Source organism: Hyperoodon ampullatus (assembly GCF_949752795.1).
Source record: "Hyperoodon ampullatus genome assembly, chromosome: 2".
Classification (NCBI taxonomy): Eukaryota; Metazoa; Chordata; class Mammalia; order Artiodactyla; family Ziphiidae; genus Hyperoodon; species Hyperoodon ampullatus.
The window spans coordinates 17,153,073-17,173,741 of record NC_136915.1 but is presented as its reverse complement, the minus strand read 5'-3'; the positions used below and the strand labels follow the sequence as shown (position 1 = coordinate 17,173,741).

The 20,669-nt window shown below is 37.5% G+C and overlaps 1 protein-coding gene across 17 annotated transcripts in view; it reads left to right on the top strand.

Annotated features, from left to right (window-relative positions):
* The window catches only part of EIF4G3 (eukaryotic translation initiation factor 4 gamma 3), a gene marked incomplete at its 5' end in the record, with an annotated part of 186,105 nt that overhangs the window by 19,799 nt on the left and 145,637 nt on the right, over positions 1–20,669 (top strand). For all 17 annotated transcript variants that reach the window (XM_079696716.1, XM_079696725.1, XM_079696723.1 and 14 more), the window contains 2 exons: positions 6,210–6,307; positions 8,864–8,986. In XM_079696716.1, coding sequence (XP_079552842.1) covers positions 6,210–6,307; positions 8,864–8,986 — 221 coding nt within the window. The remainder of the gene's footprint in view (positions 1–6,209; positions 6,308–8,863; positions 8,987–20,669) is intronic.

Sequence of the window (20,669 nt, the reverse complement as noted above, 5' to 3'; positions counted from 1 at the left end):
CAAGAAGGTTTCCTTTAGGTTTTGAGGTGAAATAGGCAAAGCAACCAAGTGTTAACTAGCTTTACTTCTTTTAGAAAAGGAAAACCTTTCTGTTACTTGTGAAACTGCTATTTCAAAATGATATACTTTAAAACTTCATTAAATGTCTCAAATATATATGTTTATTTAACATGGCTTTATTAAGTGCTATTTTTACTAAGAAATACTTGATATTTTCAGAATAATACATGTTTACACATATGTTTAAAAGGAAAATAATATATGCACATTACCCAGCTTTAACATAGAATATTGCCAGTACTGTTGAGGTACTTGTGCATCCCTTGAACTTAGCTTTAAGGCACAGTTTTCACACAAGTCTAGTGCCTTTGTATTGGTACTTGCTCTGAAAATTTAAATCCAATTAAAATTATTTTGAGGTGTAAAATCGGCTGTTGTTGTTATCTAGAATTTATTGAATAGAAAAACTTTAAGATGAGATTATCTGTCAGAGTAAACATGCTCAAATTAACAGTATTTCTCTTTCAAATCCATGTTGCAAAGGGAATGCAATTGTATCTTCGAATTTACAAAATTATTTTGAAAGGTTTCTCACTGAATTTTAGTCTACTGTTTATTTACGGATCACATAAATGATTTTTTGACTCAGAAAATATCATCATTATAAGTCTGTGCCAGCCCTCTTTCTTGCTCTTGAAACTACTGCTGCAGTATATATGGAAACAATACAGATGCATTTACTAGTAGAGAAATGTTTTGATGATGTGTATACACAGTATTATAACGTTTTGGTTTTATTTATTTCTTTTATATATAAGCCATATTTATTTATTTTTACAAAAAAGCAATAGATTGAGGTGCAGTTGTATCTCAGATATTGTTGATGTCTGTTCCTTTTGATATTCTTTCTTCCCCAGGAAATTCTTCCATAGATCCAATAGACATTGAGTAGGTAGTTCATCACCTAGATTAAAACACTGTTTTCCTAGTTTCCTTAAGATTAGAAAGACGATCTTAAGATAGTTTTTCATTATGAAAGTAACCAAGTTGATGAAAAATACAAATAATGTAGGACATAAAAAGTTGAAATAACCAATTTTTGTCCCTCCTTACCCCCTAAAAAAATAATGATTTAACAGATTGAAACATATTTTTTCCATTGATATTTAAATAATTTTTAATGCAAATGGGCACATACTATTTTTAATGTTCTAAAACCTCCTGGTTTTTTTTCCCCATCTCACGACATATTCATGGACATCTTTCCATTTCATTGCCTATAGAATTTCAAGCTACATAGTATTCCATTTTAAGAATAAATCATAATCTAGTTCTCTGCTGATAGAAGTTTAGGTTCTTTTTGTTATTGGGGCATATGTTTTAGTTTTAAAGCCTGTCACTAGTTAGTATGTTTTTATCAGAATCAAAAGTTGAAATCTAATCATTCCCATCAATTATAGGTCCTCCAGCTATATTGCCTTGGTCTTATGGTGTAGAAGCTATAAACATTCCCTTTCTGTTTCCTTTTCTTGGAATCTCCCCTTCTCTTACCTTTTCACTTCCATTTCTTAATTTCCCTCTGATCCTGATGCCTCCCCTTTCCTCTTCATCTCTCCTGTCCTGATCTTGGGTTGGGTTTAAGGTGGGTGTGGGGATGGGATCCTACTTCTGTGTTCCAAAGCAGGAGTCCTTTCTTCTAGGGTAGAGGACCTTCCTTTATCTGAACTGGCAAGGAATGAATCCAAGACTTGTTCCTTCTTGCTCTACTGCTGGAGTTTGTGAGTTGGGTGGGCTTTTCTCCCCCCCAGAGTTCTTAGTTCTTCATCCTTAACTTTGCACTTCACTCCTGCATACTAACAGTTTACTCCCCTACTTGGTTTAAACCTTGAACAGTGGTTCTCAAAAAATATTCTTAACTACATTGAATTTCAGTAACTAGGATCATAGAATTCTGTATAATTTTTGCAGTGTTTCTATAGTGTTGAGGAAAAATAACTAATGAATAGTATTTGCTTGGTGTCACTTTTCAGTTTTTCTCTTGTCAGTGCTTCTTAAATATTTTGTTGCCTGTTACATGAGAAATACCTCATGGAGACTGAAATTATTTCCAGGCCAACCCTAGAGGGTGATCGCCCAAGATGAAAAGCATAGTTTTGGGAGCAAAGGGATGTGGTTGATGGTGGCAGTGATGTTGAGGAAGAAAAAAAAGATTGAGACTTTACAGTGGTAGATGGCCCCGTTCTCTCTTACTTCAAGCCAGTATACTCTCCTTTTTTCTCACTCTGTCATGTCATTTCCCTTTCCTTCTGTCATCTTCTTTCCACTCTTTCCCTGAGTCTCTGTGGGGGCTTGGGCACCTTGTTCAGCTCGTAAGAGCTGAGGGAGTCATTGTTCCCCGTAGTGTGTGTAGGTGGGAAACTTTTTTGGCACCTCAAATTCAGTTTGATTGTGTTTTCGCAGAGCGGCAATACATTATTATTATGGGTATATTATGGGATAAATTGATTTTTATGTGCCAGCCTGCATATTTAACCACTATATTTATCTTTGTTTCTATGGGAAATTGAAGGTTTTGAAAGGTTTTGGAAGACCTGGAATGTGTAAGACATTTGTGCTAAGTATTCTGTGGAATGTAGATGTTGAGGTATTCTCCGTGCCTTTCAGGAACTTATTTGTGTGATGTTTGTGCTTGGGGTTTTGCCAATGAGATGAAATCTAAATATTGACTAGACCAGTTGTTCCCATATCTTTCAGTATCCTGGGCAAGTGAAATATAAAGTAAAGTAAAATAAAGGAAGAAACATACATGACTATTACATTTAAAATTTTGCCAATAAGACTTTTAAAGCAAACTGCTACTTATTGTATCATTTCCTATAGGAAGGCTGTTTTAAGAACACAAGAGTAAGACTGAAATAATTTCAAAAAAGGAACAGTCCTTTCCAAAAATGTCAAGTTGGCAAGCCTGTAGTTGTGTGTGTATGTGTGTATTTCATGGTTATTATTGTATATATTTTGCCGTATATCATTGGCACCTTTTATATAGACTGGGGTTAGGAGTACCACTGATATAGAATAAGAGTCAGCAAACTTTTTCTGTAAAGGACCATATATAGTAAATATCTCAGGCTTTGCAGAACTAGGATCCCATCCCCACACCCACCTTTAACCCAAACCATTCAGCTCTGCCATAGGAGTGGGAAACCAGCCATAGAGAGTAGATAAAGTGTTGTTTGTGGGTGTCTTCCCATAATACTTTATTTACAAAATAAATGGTATTAAGCTGAATTTGGGCCTCCTGATCTAGATAAACCTACCTCATTCCATGAATAAGAGTTCCAGAGACATTAAGTAACTTGCCTGATAAATGGTATGTAAAAGTGATTCACATTTTTAATAGAATAAAATAAATGTTTTAAATGTCCCTGCCTATGTAAGAAGTTGGATTAGATTATTAAAAAAAAAAAAGACTGTTGTTTGGTAGGGCAGAAGGCCTGCTCTGCTGGGGTCCATAGTTGACTAAATGTTTTACTAATTTAGTGTTTAACTCCCCACTATATTGAGATTATCCTATTCTGCCAGGTTTATTCAGCTGGTATTTATTGTGCATATATTATACATCAGCCTCTGCCCCAATGATGTTGATTCAGAACTGATTCATTAGAAGAATCTGATTTTTTTTAAGTGATGTTTTACCTTTTGGATCTTATTTCACTTAGCTTAAAAAATAAGGCAAGGTGAGCCAATTGTATTGCTTGTGTAACAGCATTCGAAACCAATTTTAGGGGTTTGTTTTGTGAGTTTTGGAGCTAGTGACGTATATGGTAGTATAGAATTGCTTATTTGAGCTCTGCTTTGATAATACTTTGCTCACTTATTAGAGGATAGCTAATGTGTTTTTGTCTTTGAATTTACTCAAGTCCTAGTCATGCTGTTTACATCAGCCCTGTTTAGTTCTTTTCCAAATCTGATTCTCGAAACCTGATTGATACCTGCAGAGTTCTGATACTGCAAATCATAGTGCTTCCGAGAAATTTCCACTTGAGGATTATTATTATGATGATGGTGGGGATGGTGAAGATGTTGATGATGACAGTGATAATGGAGCCTACATTATTTGACTTCTTACTAAAGTACCAAGGATTTTACCAGTATTAACTATCTTCATACACACTTCTTTCCTTCTTGTTACTTTGACTGCTATCCATCTCTCCCACTAAAGGCTAATCATCACTTGTGCACCCATCATATATGTACCCATTTAAGGCTGTTACTCTAGCAGTTCTCTTCTCTCTTTCCTACATTATCATTTTTTTTCTCCCTCTGCTGGATTAGTTTTATCAGCATACAGGTATATTGTTTCATTCCCATCTTTTAAATAAAAAGGTTTTTTTTACTTCATATTTTTGTCCACCTATAGGCAATTTTTCTGCTTCCTTTAGGACTTTTTTTTTTTTGCGGTCACGGAGCACAGGCTCTGGACGCGCAGGCCCAGCGGCCATGGCTCACTGGCCCAGCGCTCTGCGGCACGTGGGATCCTCCCGGACCGGGGCACGAACCTGCATCCACTGCATTGGCAGGCGGACTCTCAACCACTGGGCCAACAGGGAAGCCCCCTTTAAGACTTAAGGAAAAGAGCTGTCTGTACTCACTGTCTTCATTTTCTGAAGACAGATGAGGATGCACACCTCCACCCCCACCCAAACAACTTTTGTCAAGGTCACCAGTGAATTCTACTTTGCTAAATCTTAATTGACCTCCCAGTACCATTTGACATAGTTAAGCACTCTGCCCATTCTTGGACCATTCATCTCCTTTGCTGGGTTTTCTTCATATCTGTGACCTCTAAACAACATAGAGTGCCTTGGGAGTTCCATGGTGATCCAGTGGTTAGGACTCTGTGCTTTCACTGCCGTGGGCCCAGATTGAGTCCCTGGTCAGGGAACTAAGATCCTGCAAGCAATGCAGCGCCGCCAAAAAAAGGTCACTATTAAAATAAATAAATAAATAAACAGCATAGAGTGCTTCAAAGTTTAGTTCTTGGGCTTCTTTTCTGTTTGAACTCATTTCCTGAGTTACCCAGTCTCATGGTTTAAATACTGTCCATATAGTCTAATTCCAAAATGGATACCTATTCTCCGACTCCAGACTTGTGTCTCTTTTGGCCTACTTGATATCTCTGTTTGAAAGTCTAATAAGAATGTCAAAACTTTACATGTCCAAAATTGAGCTCTTGATTTTTCTGCCCTAAATTGTACTCTTCCTCATCTCAGTAAATAAATAAATAACACAGTAAATAGTACCTCCATCCTTCCACTTGCTCAGACAGACCTTAAGAATTTTCCTTGACACTTGTTTCTCTCACACCCACATCCAATCCCTTAGCAAGTCTGGAGGTTCTACTTTCAAAAATATCCAGTATCTGACCCCTTCTTACCACCTCTGCTATAAGCACTCTGGTTTAATAGTAATTATAATAATAGTTAAAGTTTTGAAAGTTAAAAAGGATTCATTGAGGTGGGTAGGTAGAAGTTAATTTCAGGCAGAAGGGCAGTATAGTCATAGGCGTGAACAATGTTGAAGAGATTGGTGTACTCAAGGGATAGGAATACGTTATACCTTAGAGCAAAGGTGTGGAGTTTGAGAATGGTAGAAAATGTAGTTTGGAACCTGGATTCCTAGTGGCTGGACTTTATCTTTAGGCTGCTTGTTATCAGCCCCAACAGTAGGACATTCGCCAAACCTAAATGGTAGCTCCCTGTGGCAGTGGTTCTCCATAAGTAAGGAGAAGAATTAGACCACCCCAACCCCCAAGATGATGAGATATATTCTCCTGCCCCTGACCAAACCCACACACAAGACATATCCACACAAACCTTTGAGAATCATGGTTGGAGGCAGTGGGCCCCCAGGATAGATGTTTTTTTTAAGCAGTAACTCTGGTGGCAGTCTGCAGGAGTTGCTTATTTAGTTGTTTTTATAGTGGATGCTGAAGAAAAGATAGATGCTTATGACTGTTTGGGAATCATTCCTTGACCACTTCAGTAGCTGGAGGGGAGCTGGTGGAAAGAGCTGAGCAAGAAGAATGCTTATTTTTGTCTGTTACTTTTTTTTAAAACGAATTGTCTAGATTTACAGTGCCATTACTAGTCTTATAGTGGTTGACAAAATAACTGAATGCTTTTTTTCATTCTTTTCTAATTCTTTAGGAGCGCCTTTTTACCCAAGTCAGCCAGTGTATCAGTCAGCACCTATCATAGTGCCTACGCAGCAGCAGCCCCCTCCAGCCAAGAGAGAGAAAAAAACAGTAAGAGATCTTCATTAAGTTTTCTCACTTTAAAATTGAATGTCCATTTACTTATCAAATAAGTTTACCCACAGCTGTAATAATTATTCACCTCAGTTCCCAAATGACTGCCAATTTTTATTCCTCCCTTATATCCTCACCACTAGACCTGGAGGATTTGTATGGGCATATAACTAGACGTTGCAAGTACCCTTTGCTTAATATCAATTTTCAACACGTGCTGAGCTAGCTATGCTAAATGACAACATGCCATCCAGCTCCAGAACAGGAAGGTTTAATCTTCTAAAGTCTCACTAAGTGGGAGGAATTTGAGCTCGGTTCTCACATCCTTATTGTCCTTTAACTCTAGTCCTAGTCAACTCTATATTCAAATGTGAATTGACAGGGGAAAAATAGCACAAGAGAAAATGGGCATAGTATTAAGGACAGCAAGAAAAATCTTTCCTATAGAATATATTTATTTTAAGAAACAGAAAGCAGAATTTAGAAAATGTAATTGTTTTAAATAAATTACAGAGGCTTTGCCTCTATCTAGTCAGGCAGGCCCAAGAGAATTAGAGTACAGTAATATGAAATACGCACTGCAGAATATTTTGTAGAACAGTGGCTTGCAATCTTTTATCCATCAGAACACACAAAATGAATGATGTTTATAAGAGCTTCCCACATTCACACAGATAAAATAGGTGGGAGTGACATCATAGCAATACTCTTGCAAGTACTCTCATTTAATAAAAATTAATGAGGTTCAGAACTTTGGTTCTTTTTCATCAGAGACAAATTATTTGTGCACACATCATAATAAACATGACATGCCAATGTATCATGACACTACAGTTGAGAAACTGCTGTGGAAATGTTGACACAGCATGGTAGATGTTGGACTTGAAGAACACTCTCAGAATGCAGAAAAATTAATAAAGAAAATAATGGAAATGGAAGACAGTATTAATAGATGTTACTGAAAAAGAAAGTAGAATAACTGAATTGTAAAACAGTACATAAAACTGTAGTAGGGGACTTCCCTGGTGTTGCAGTGGTTAAGAATCCGCCTGCCAGTGCGGGTTTGAGCCCTGGTCGGGGAAGATCCCACACTCTGCAGAGCAGCTAAGCCCGTGCACCACGACTACTGAGCCTGTGTGCCACAACTACTGAAGCCCATGCACCTAGATCCCGTGCTCCACAAGAAGAGAAGCTACTGCAACGAGAAGCCCGCACACCGCAGTGAAGAGTAGTCCCCACTCACTGCAACTAGATAAGAGCCCACACACAGCAACGAAGACCCAGTGCAGCCAAAAATAAATAAATAAATAAATTAATTAATTTTAAAAAACCCAAAAAACTATAGTAAGCATAAGATTCTATACCTGAAAAAATAGCTGATAGTAGAAATCTTAATAAAGACCTACTCCCAGGAAAGCTTCCAGATACAAATGGTTTTATTAGTGAATTCTTTGAAATTTTCAAGAAGCCAAGGCTAGCTTGATAAGCTCTGGATTTAATGACAAATAGAGGGGGGGGCTTTCAGCACTGTCCCAGGACGGAAGGCCTAGACCCAGGTACTCCATCTCCATTATAGCAACATCTCCACTGATGTCTATGCATAGGTAGCCTTCAAAAAAATTAAAAGAAGACCATACACATTGTTCTGTATCTTGCATCTTTTCATTTACCAGTACATCTTGACAGTCATTCCATATTAGTACATGTAGATCAATCTCATTTTTTCTACTGGCTGTTTGGTATTTAATTGTAAGGATGTAGCATAAATTTTTTTATTTTATTTTTTATACAGCAGGTTCTTATTAGTTATCCATTTTATACATATTAGTGTATATATGTCAATCCCAATCTCCCAATTCATCACACCACCACCGCCCCTTGCCACTTTCCCCCCTTTGGTGTCCATATGTTTGTTCTCTACATCTGTGTCTCTATTTCTGCCCTGCAAACCGGTTCATCTGTACGATTTTTCTAGGTGTCACATATTGTAGCATAAAGTTTTAATTACTATGTTCTTGATCAGCCTTTAGAATCTTTCTGTGTCTTTGCTGGGAAAAAAAACAGTATTGCAATGAGCATCTTTACATACATATACAAGGTTATCTGCAACATAAATCCCTATTTCTGAGTCCTAGGATATGGATATTTTACATTTTGTTAGAGAACCATTTAAGGGCTTTAAAACTTTAGATAGTAACTTCCATATTTTAAAACTCTTTTATGAATCTTGTCTTATGTTAAGCATTATAAATAAAATCAGTCAATTTGGCATTGCTTAAAAGACAAGTGTTAATACTTTGCCTTTTTCACGTAGAAATTTATCCAACTAGGTTTCATTTTAGCTTGTTGTGCTAATTAATTCAAGTCAGAGCTAATGGCCTAAATTCTTTTGAATGACCCCCTCTGGTTCTGTGATTGAAATCAAGTCAAATGTGATTGTCAGCCTTGATGTTTGACAGGTTTCCCAGTTTGTATCTTTATACATCATATGCCTATAAATCTACTACATAGACACCCATCTATAAATATGCCATCTTATTTGTAACCTTATAGATAAGAATTCGAGATCCAAACCAGGGAGGTAAAGACATAACAGAGGAGATTATGTCTGGAGGTGGCAGCAGAAATCCTACTCCACCCATAGGGAGACCCACATCCACACCTACTCCTCCTCAGGTAAGACAGAATGTGCCATGATGGATGATGATGTGTATTTTTTGTTCACTAACCTCTACTGAGCTCTTCTTTCTTCTATAGCCACTTGACTGTACTTTTCCTTTCTCTCAGTTGTCTCATAGCCTCGAATATCTAAATGATATTTAAACAGACATGTTGTTTCTCTTTGTAAACTGTTATAACTTCCAACTTTTTATTGGTAATATTTCTCTGTATTGTCTTCACATTCAGAGCATAGCTGCTGCCACTCTTCCTAATGAACTATTATTGCATGGTACCAAAAGGAGCTGCATTCCTATGGAAACCTCATCATTAAATGAGTATTTTATATTTTCAATATGGAGTCTTAGGAATTAAATGCTACACTCTGTGATAATATTAACATTAAAATTGAGAATTTAAATATTTTTATTGAACTGTGTTGTTTGAGATGATTGCCTGTGTTATTCAGAGCATATTTAAATGTATTATAGGTATACCTCTTACTTTTTAGTACTACATAAATGAGCTTCTTGAGTGGAGGGTGTCTTCTTTAATCATTTGCAAAGGTTATTAACAAGTTCTAGCAAACACCTTTTTGTTCCTGTTGCAGAATGTGGTTATCACGATCTTCTAAGAGTTCACTTTCTTGCTTTTAGATATCAAGGCTTTCCAGGAGAAGCTGAGGTTTAGCAAACTACAATAGAAAATGGACACCCCCCCCAAGTTTGACAGAATTTTGATTTCATCATTGGGTTACTTTAAATTCTGCTAAACCATTCAGAGGAGAAGAGTGATTTCAAATCTTCAAAATATCTAAAGTGAATGCTCAGCATATAAATCAGACATAACCAAAGTTGTTAAGGTCTAAGGATCTGCTTGCTTCCCCCTCTTGTGGCAGGATGGTGAGGTACTTCTCAGAGCCCAGTTTACAAAACAGGTGATACATGGATGATCAAATATAAGGCATTTCAGAATGACAGACTATTGACTTGATTTTAGTAGTACTATATAGGTTAAAAAAAAAGTTCTTTAAAAATTGAGCTCACAAACAGATGTCTAAGTTTAGAGCCCCTTGAAAATCTGTGAATTTTGAGTCGACCTAAAACTTGGGACTTTGTATAATGATGTGTTTCACTTGGAAACGATGATACTCTCTGGCTGACTTTTATCTCAGTCTTCCATCATCTAGCTAAATATAATATGTAGCCATCTAGATATATGAATTGTAAGGTTATGTTAATGATTGTTAATAGAACTTTTCACCATTCCCTATTATTTCCCCAGGGATATTCCAAATCTGGAATGATTGAACAGGGCTTATACTTAATCTTGTCCCTGTACGTAAACGTGGGACAAGCACCATATACACATTTAAGTTATCCACTTATGTGCTCTGTTAGGTGGGAACATACTATAGCAAAAATTTAGGATTAGTTGATCGAGGCAGTTCAATTTTGGTCTGTATTTTCCCACATTAATTAAAATATTGTTACTGTCCAACTATGTAGTCGACAACCTTTTGTTGATTTGTGTTTAAATTCTCAACTTGAATATATATTAGTATACCTTTTTGCATTTTAATTCCCTGTGGGTTGGTTTGTTTTTCTTTAATCTCACCAAGCTTGATCCTACCCTCTTCTGGTTATCTCTGTCCTTAATCACAGGAATCCTTTTGCTCTTTATCTTTCCCCAGGGATCCCAGGCCTGAATACAAATGTATGTGTTTGGGTAATCATAAAGCCCATTAAATGTATATTTTTATTTGATAAAGGTCATCAGTCAATTATTATAATGTTGGTAGTTCTTTTTGAGGTGTAATGTTGTCTTGAAGCATCAGTTTATTTTATTAGGTAGTTGCATTTAAATCCACACTTAACGATCTGTTGTCTTTCCAAATGCATGAACTTCATGGAATGAATAAATAGCCTCTTAACAGACATATGTACTAGAAATATTTCATTTTCCTCTTAAGAACAACAACAGTGCAAGTGTGATGATGGCAACCGACACTTGGCTTCATTTTCTAGAAATTCATGGAGAGTGGTGCACATAGAGTAGGAGAGGATATCCCTGGTTAGGGGAGGCAATCATTAATGCCTAATTGTTATGCCATGTAAAAATGTTGACCCAGTGTTTCAAAAGAAGCTAGAAATCAATCTGCGAGTTTTAATCGGCAACTAATTCTACTAATAAATAGCACTATGCTAGCCAAATAAGATCCTTTAGGTTTAACCTAAAAACTGCTAGTTTGTAGCCTTGGCCTAATTCTAAAGATCCTAGACCACAGTCTTAGTAAGTAAGACTGCAGATGAGACAACCCTTTTCAGAATTTATGACTAAATAGTAAATACTGTATTGCTTTTGGCCTTACGGAGTACCTGCTTTGATTCACATTTGCGTGTGCTGTGAATAGCAAAGCCCTTTCCCTATCATTGAGCTCATCCCAGTCTCTTCAAGGGAGACAGAGGATACGTACTAATATATGACCGATCCTCCTGTGAAGTGTATACCGAGAATTATTAAAGCACAGAGGCGACCAAGTGGGTCATATTTACAGCACAGGCTCAAATGTGTTGGATCACAGAAACCTATTAATGGTACTTGGTACAGGTGAGATAGTACAGGGGAGAGGTTTAAAGGTTTGGCTTAGAATCAGATATACTTGGTTTCAAGTCCTAGTTCCACAACTGAATTTTGTAACTTTAGCCAAATTACTTATCTTCTAGAACTTTAGCTTCCACATTTTAAAAAACAAGGGAGGGCTTCCCTGGTGGCGCAGTGGTTGAGAGTCCGCCTGCCGATGCAGGGGACACAGGTTCGTGCCCCGGTCCGGGAAGATCCCACATGCCGTGGAGCGGCTGGGCCCGTGAGCCATGGCCACTGAGCCTGCGCGTCTGGAGCCTGTGCTCCGCGGCGGGAGAGGCCACAACAGTGAGAGGCCTGCGTACCGCAAAAAAAAAAAAAAAAAAAAAAAAACAAGGGAAATAAATATCATATGGAGTTATTATAAGTATTAAATACTTAAAATTGCTTAAGCTTGGGACATAATGAGCATTCCAACAAATGTTATCTGTTATTAGTATTACAATTATTGTTATTTCAGAAGGCACAGAGAATGACTGGAGGAGTCTTGAAGGCTTCACAGCAGAGATGCCACTTGGCCTGAGTTCCCAGATTGGTATCACAAAAATGGAAAGAGAGAGAAGGGTATTCCAGGCAGAGTGGCAGCATGTGCAGAAAGGCACATGGAGGTGGGAAATAGAGTGAAGGGAGACTGTTATCATTTCTAGCGATAAATTGGGAAGTCAGTTGAAGGAGAGGAAGCCAGTGAGAGAAATATTCAGCAATTGGTTACTAAGTAAGGATTATAAAAAGGGTAACCCTGTAATTTATCATCTAAATTGGGGCAGTTTTAGAGATGAATGGGGATGCTGTTAATCGTTTTGCTGGGACAACAGGCATAAACCAGTACTGTCCAGGTAAACACATTGCATGGTTCCCCTAGGAGTTAGAGAGAGGGAAGAATCAGAGGTCATTCTTCAAGCTTAGATACTGGAATTTATAGTAAAACACAACATGCAGTGTACATGGGATGTTTGAAAAAGGGGGATAATGGGGGGCTTCCCTGGTGGCGCAGTGGTTGAGAGTCTGCCTGCCGATGCAGGGGACACGGGTTCGTGCCCCGGTCCGGGAGGATCCCACATGCCACGGAGCGGCTGGGCACGTGAGCCATGGCCGCTGGGCCTGCGCGTCCGGAGCCTGTGCTCCGCAACGGGAGAGGCCACAACAGTGAGAGGCCCGCATACCGCAAAAAAAAAAAAAAAAAAAAAAAAAGAAAAAGGGGGATAATGAATGATTTTGGCAAGCAAGCAAGCTAAGAAGAGTTAGTTGAGAGAAACTGCATTGGAGGAGGAGAATGGAGAGGAGAAACAGGTTTTTGCTGCTTCTGTTTTTGTCCTGAAGAGTAGATTGAATTTAAAATTGTCCTGCTTCCTGAGTTTTAAAATGATCTGTGGAATAACTCCTTGAGATTTTATATCTCAAATGTATTAAAGATATAGAAATATGTGTAATATATGTGCCCATTCAGATGATCATAGTACACAGACAGGTGCATGAATGGACAGAATACTAGAGTACTTGATGCTGGTCGGTCTCCACTCTGTCATTTAGATTTATGACCTTGGGTGAGAATGTTAAGCCCTTTAAACCCCTATTTTTTGATATGTAAAATGAGGGATTAGACTAAGTAATCTCAGAGTTCCCTTTTAGTCCTTAAATATTTAAGTTGGAAAGAAGGGAACATTTTTGTTACTTTCCCTCAGCATCAAAGTCTCTCAGCTCTATCTCTGTTGTTGATAGCAGTGAGGCACAAGGAACGTTTTCATATTAAGAAATGTGCCAGCTTCCTGAAAGTCATTTTGGACCCTGCAGGGTAAAAAGAAGTGTATGGTGTTGTACAGTCAGCCCTCCCTATCCACAGGTTCTTCATCTGCTAATTCAAATAACCAGGGATCAAAAATATTCAGAAAAAAAATTACAGAAAGTTCTAAAAAGCAAAACTTGAATTTACCATGCACTGGCAATTATTTACAGAGCATTTACGTTGTATTAGTTATAATAAGTAATATAGAAATGATTTAAAGTACCTGGGAGGTTAAATGCAAATACTGTACCTTTTCATATAAGGGACTTGAGCACCTGAGGATTTTGGTATCCACGGGCTGTCCTAGACTTAATCCCCCATGGATACTGAGGGACGACTGTATAAGCAAGGCTTCCAGAATTGTCTAATTCCAAAGGGTGGTGAAGTGAAATCACTTAAAATTTTAAAATGAACTATATATTTTCCTTCCTCTCCCTACTCCCTCTTGTTCTTTTTTCTGTTTTAAGAATTACTCTTATAATGAAGCACAGATATAACTTGGGGTAGAGTCCTATGCCACAGAGTATAGGGTCAGGTGAAAAATAATTGATTGCTGGCACATATTAAGGAAGATACAGCCTCTCCTGTCTTTTGGGAAAATTACCAAAGTTAGCAGATTATTCAGTCTTTTGAAGAGCTTCTTACAAACTTGATACCTGGAAATCATCTGGCCAGTTGTTACCTAACCTCCAGAAATGTACCAGTTAATCTCCCAATAGCAATATGAGAGAATACCCCTTACCTTACATTATGGCTTATTTGATAGATTTAAAAATGGTATCTAGTTTAATTTTTATTTATTGATTTGTGTAGGTAAAATTTTTTTTCTTTTTAAATTTATTTATTTTTGGCTGCGTTGGGTCCTCGTTGCTGCATGCAGGCCTCTCGTTGAAGCGAGCGGGGACTACTCTTTGTTGCGGTGTGGTTTAAAAACTTGGTTTTTAAAGTTGTTGTTGTTTAGCCCTCTTACCCCATTGGAACCTTAAAATCATTATAAGTCCTCTAGTTAAGCCTAAGGACAGCTTTTACGCTGAGTGTCTGAGTTTCCCTCAGCATTCCTGACACCTTGGGAGTCTTTCCTTGTCTTCAGGGAAGAGGTTCTTTTTATTGCAGATGTATGTTGTTTTATCAGGTTAGTGTTTAAAGAAAAAAAGTTTCCATCAGTCTGAATGCCTTTAACCTGGGCATACATTCTTTAGTTTGTTACATTGTTCTATTATTATTTTACACCCTTTTGAGTCACATATTTAGGTCACCCATTAGTTTATAAAAGCATTTGAGTTTGAGAATCCTTTGTTAATGTTTCCTCAGGTGTTAGGTGTGCTCCCCTGGTTGTTTTTGTGTTATCAGTAAATTATACCATAGTCTGCCCTAGTTGCTCAGACAGTAAGCCTAGAAGTTGTCTTTACATCTTTGTTCTGAGACTTCACTGGTGGCGCAGTGGTTAAGAATCCCCCTGCTAACGCAGGGGACACGAGTTCAAGCCCTGGTCTGGGAAGATCCCACATGCCGTGGAGCAACCAAGCCCATGTGCCACAACTACTGAGCCTGCGGTCTAGAGCCCGCAAGCCACAACTACTGAGCCCGTGTGTTGCCACTACGGAAGCCCACACGCCTAGAGCCTGTGCTCCGCAACAAGAGATGCCACCCAAGTGAGAAGTCTGTGCACCACGATGAAGAGTAGCCCCTGCTTGCCACAACTAGAGAAATCCCGTGCACAGCAACGAAGACCCAACACAGCCAAAACATTTTTTTAAATTAAAAACAAAAATCTTTATTCCATATTCCACACCATTATATCAGCAAGTCCTATCTGGCTCATTTTCACCATCTCCACTGCTACTGTTATTCTCTAAACCACTTTGATCTCCTCTAAACAACAGTAACTTTCCTACTCATCTCCTTGCTTCTGCTTGCCTCTCTGTCTATTCTTTCTATTTATTTATTTATTTTTAAATTTTTTTTAATTTATTTATTTTTGGCTGTGTTGGGTCTTCGTTCCTTTGCATGGTCTTTCTTTAGTTGCGTCGAGCGGCGGCTACTCTTCGTTGCGGTGTGTGGGCTTCTCATTGCTGTGGCTTCTCTTGTTGCAGAGCATGGGCTCTAGGCACGCGGGCTTCAGTAGTTGCGGCATGCAGGCTCTAGAGCGCAGGCTCAGTAGTTATGGTGCACGAGCTTAGTTGCTCTGCGGCATGTGGGATCTTCCCGGACTAGGACTTGAACCCATGTCCCCTTCATTGGCAGGTGGATTCTTAACCACTGTGCCACCAGGGAAGCCCCTCTTTTTATTTATTTTTTTATTGAGGTATAATTGACATAACACATTACATTAGTTTTAGGTGTACAACGTAATGATATTTGTCTATATTGTAAAATGACCACAATAAGTCTAGTTAACAACTGTCACCATGCACAGTTACAAAAAACAATTTTTTAATTATGAGAACTTTTAAGATCTATTGTCTTTGCAGCTTTCAAATATGCAATATAGTATTATTAACTAGAGTTGCCATGCTGTTCATTACATCCCCATGACTTATTTATTTTATAACTGGAAGTTTGTACCTTTTTATTCCCTTCACCCATTTTTCCCACCCTACCCCCCACCTCTGGCAACCACCAATCTGTTCTCTTTTTCTATGAGTTTTGTTTTGTTTTTTAATTCTACATATAAGTGAGCTCATATGGCATTTCTTTCTCTATCTGACTTATTTCACTTAGTATAATACCCTCAAGGTCCATTCATGTTATTGCAAAGGGCAAGCTTTCATTTTTTTATGGTTGAATAATATTCCTCTGTGTGTGTACAGGTTTATTCTTAAATGTTTCCCTTGAAAGAATATAAGCTCCAGAAGCTAAGGATTTTTCTGTTTTAGTCACCAGTGGGTTCTCAATGTTTCGTATGTGATAGGTGCCAGGGGGGAAAACCCACACATGTGAGTGTGTATGCGTGTGCATGCATACACACACATACACACCTTTCTAAAGAATGAGTGTAGGAGAATTCTCTCCGATTTATGAAAGAAGTATGTTTTGGTCCTTTTTCCTGGTGCTATTTATGTATTAATTTACTTCCTAATCTTCATAATGTTTCTCAATTGGGGGCAATACTTCTTTATCCCCAGGGTTTGTATATGTTAAACACATGTGGTATTTATTACAATGGCTGTTTTAAAGTCATTGAATGGGACTTTGAAAAGTTAGTTTACATATAAATAATGAAATGTGAAACATTCAAATAGCCTCTTATGATAACAGTAAATTACATCAGCATCTTGCTTATATTTGTATAACTATTTGGAGTCTCTGGCTCTCTCTCAGTGGATTACAATAAGGGTCAGCAAACATTTTCTGTTAAGGGCCAGATCGTACACATTTTTGGTTTTGCAGCCAACTGTCTCTTTCACCACTACTCAACTCTGCCATTGTTGCATGAAAGCAGCCATAGACAATATGTAAATGAATGGCTGTGGCTGTTCCAATAAAACTTTCTAAGTATCCTGTAATTTTCATATGTCAAGAAATATTGTTCTTTTAAAATTCCCCCAACTATTTAAAAATGTAAAAAGTTTTTATATCATGGGAAGTACCAAAATAGGCATGTGGCCCCTGGGCCATAGTTGCTGGCCTCCTGTCTACAATTACCTCTGTACTGAAGCATCCTGTCATATACAAATAGACAGTAAATGATGGTGGCCTCTCTTTGGGTAGAAACAATATAGGTTATGTAAAGAGAAATGAATTTTATTTATTTTTTAAACCTGCCAAATCAATTTTTAAATTTTTATACAATTTTTAAAGGTTACTTTCCATTTACAGTTATTACAAAATATTGACTATTTTCCCGTGTTGTACAATACATACTTGACACCCAGTAGTTTTGTATCTCCCACTGCCCCACCCCTATATTGCCCCTCCCCCCACACTGATAATCACTAGTTTGTTCTCTATATCTGTGAGTTTGCGTCTTTTTTGCTATATTCACTAGTTTGTTGTATTTTTTAGATTCCACATATAAGTGATATCACAGAGTATTTGTCTTTATCTGACTTATTTCAGTTAGCATAATGCCCTCTAAGTCCATCCATGTTGCTACAAATGGCAAAATTTTCATTCTCTTTTATGGCTCAGTAGATACCGTTTTGTGTGTGTGTTTGTGTGTGTATCACATCTTTTTTATCCATTTATCTTTTGACGGACACTTAGGTTGCTTCCATATCTTGACAATTACAAATAATGCTGCTGTGAACATTGGGGTGCATGTAACTTTTCAAATAAATGTTCTTTATTTTTTTGATATATACTCAGGAGTTGAATTGCTGGGTCATATGATAGTTCTGTTTTTATTTTTCAGAGCATTTCCGCACTGTTTTCCACAATAGCTGCAGCAATTTACATTCCCACCAACAGTGTACAAGGGTTCCCTTTTCTCCACATCCTCGCCAATATTTGTTATTTGTGTTCTTTTTTTTTTTTTTTTTTTTTTGCGGTACGCGGGCCTCTCACTGCTGTGGCCTCTCCCGTTGCAGAGCACGGGCTCCGGACACGCAGGCTCAGCGGCCATGGCTCAAGGGCCCAGCCGCTCCGCGGCATGTGGGATCTTCCCGGACCGGGGCACAAACCCGTGTCCCCTGCATCGGCAGGCGGACTCTCAACCACTGTGCCACCAGGGAAGCCCCTGTGTTCTTTTTAATTCAGTTCTTCTGCACACTTTTTGGTCGGGTTGTTTTTTTTTTTTGATGTCATGTTGTATGAGCTGTTTACATATGTTAGGTATTAATGCCCTATCCATCATATCATTTGCAAATATTTTCTTCCATTTACTAGGTTGTCTTTCCATTTTGTCCATGGTTTCCTTTGCTGTGCAAAAGCTTATAAGTTTAATTAGGTCCCATTTGTTTATTTTTGCTTTTATTTTCTTTACTTTAGGAGGTGGATCCAAAAAAATATTGCTGCAATTTATGTCAAAGAGTATTCTGCCTATGTTTTTCTCTAGGAGTTTTATACTGTTTGGTCTTACATTTAAGTCTTTAATCCATTTTGAGTTTATTTTTGTGTATGGTGTCAGAGAGTGTTCTAATTTATTTCTTTTACATGTAGCTGTCCAGCTTTTCCAGCACCACTTATTGGAGAGACTGTCTTTTCTCCATTGTATATTCTTGCCTCCTTTGTCATAGATTAATTGACCGTAAGTGCTTGGGTTTATTTCTGGGCTCTCTATCCTGTTTCATTGATCTACGTGTCTGTTTTTATGCCAGTATTGTACTGTTTTGATGACTGTAGCTTTTTTTATAGTCTGAAGTCAAGGAGCATGAATTTTCCAGCTCTGTTTTTCTTTCTCAAGATTGTTTTGGCTATTTGGGGTCTTAGGTGTTTCATATAAATTTTAAAATTTTTTGTTCTAGTTCTGTGAAAAATGCCATTGGTATTTTGATAGGACTTGCATTGAATCTGTAGATTGCCTTGGGTAGTATGGTCATTTTAACAACATTGATTCTTCCAATCCAGGAACATGGTATATCTTTCCATCTGTTGTGTCGACTTCAGTTTCTTTCATCAGTGTCTTAGAGTTTTCGGAGTATAGGTCTTTGCCTCCTTAGGTAGGCTTATTCCTAGATGTTCTGTTCTTTTTGATGCGTTGGTGAATGAGACTGTTTTCTTAATTTCTCTGATAGTTCGTTGTTAGTGTATAGAAATGCAACAGATTTCTGCACATTAATTTTGTATCCTGCAACTATACCAAATTCATTGATGAGCTTTAGTAGTTTTCTGGTAGCATGTTTAGGATTTGCTATGTGTAGTATCATATCATCTGCAAACAGTGACAGTTTTACTTCTTCCTTTCCAATTTGGATTTTTAAAATTTCTTTTTCTTTTCTGAATGCTGTGGCTAGAACTTCCAAACCTGTGTTGAATAAAAGTGGCAAGAGTGGGCATTCTTGTCTTGTTCCTGATCTTAGAGGAAATGCTTTCAGCTTTTCACCATTGAGTTTGATGTCACCTGTGGGTTTGTCATATATGACATTTATTATGTTGAGGTATATTCCCTCCATGCCCACTTTCTGGAGAGTTTTTATCATAAATGGATGTTGAATTTTATCAAAAGCTTTTTCTGCATCTATTGAGATGATCATATGGTTTTTATTCTTCAATTTGTTAATGTTGTGTATCACATTGATTGATTAGCAGCTATTGAAAAATCCTTGCATCCCTAGGATAAATCCCACTTAATCATGGTGTATGATCTTTTTAAGGTATTGTTAGATTTGGTTTGCTGGTATTTTGTTGAGGATTTTTGCATCTATTTTTATCAGTGATATTGGCCTGTAATTTTCTTTTTTTATAGTATCTTTGTCTGGTTTTGGTATCAGGGTGGTGCTGGCCTCATAGAATGAGTTCAGAAGTGTTCCTTCCTCTGCAGTTTTTTTGCACTGTTTCAGAAGGATAGATGCTAACTCTTTTCTAAATGTTTGGTAGAATTCATCTGTGAAGCCATCTGGTCCTGGACTTTTGTTTTGGGAGTTTTTAAATTACTGATTCAATTGCAGTACTGGTAATTGGTCTGTTGGTGTTTTCTATTTCTTCCTGGTTCAATTTTGGGAGATTGTGCCTTTCTAAGAATTTGTCCATTTCTTCTAGGTTGTCTATTGTATTGGTGTATAGTTGCTTGTAGTAGTCTCTTATGATCTGTTGTATTTCTGTGGTATCGGTTGTAACGTCTCCTTTTTCACTTCTGATTTTATTGATTTGGACCTTCCCTTTTTTTCTTGGGTAGTCTGGCTATAGGTTTATCAATTTTGTTTATCTTTTCAAAGAACCAGCTTTTAGTTTCACTGATCTTTTTTTGTTTTTTAGTCTATATTTCATTTATTTCTTCTTTGATCTTTATGGCTTCTTTCCTTCTACTAATTTTAGGTTTCGTTTGTTCTTCTTTCTCTAATTGCTTTAGTAAGGTTAGGTTGTTCATTTGAGATTTTTCTGATTTCCTGAGGTAAGCTTGTATTGCTCTAAACTTCCTTCTTAGGACTGCTTTTGCCATATCCCCTAGGTTTTAGTTCAGCTTTTTTTTTTTTTTCATTTGTCACTAAGTATTTTTTAACTTCCTCTTTGATTTCTTCAGTGATCCATTGGTTGTTTAGTAGCATATTTTCTGTCCTCCATGTGTTTGTGTTTAGTAGCATATTTTTCATCCTCCATGTGTTTGCAGTTTTTTTTTCTTGTGGTTAATTTCTAGTCTCACAGCATTGTGATTGGAAAAAGATGCTTGATATGATT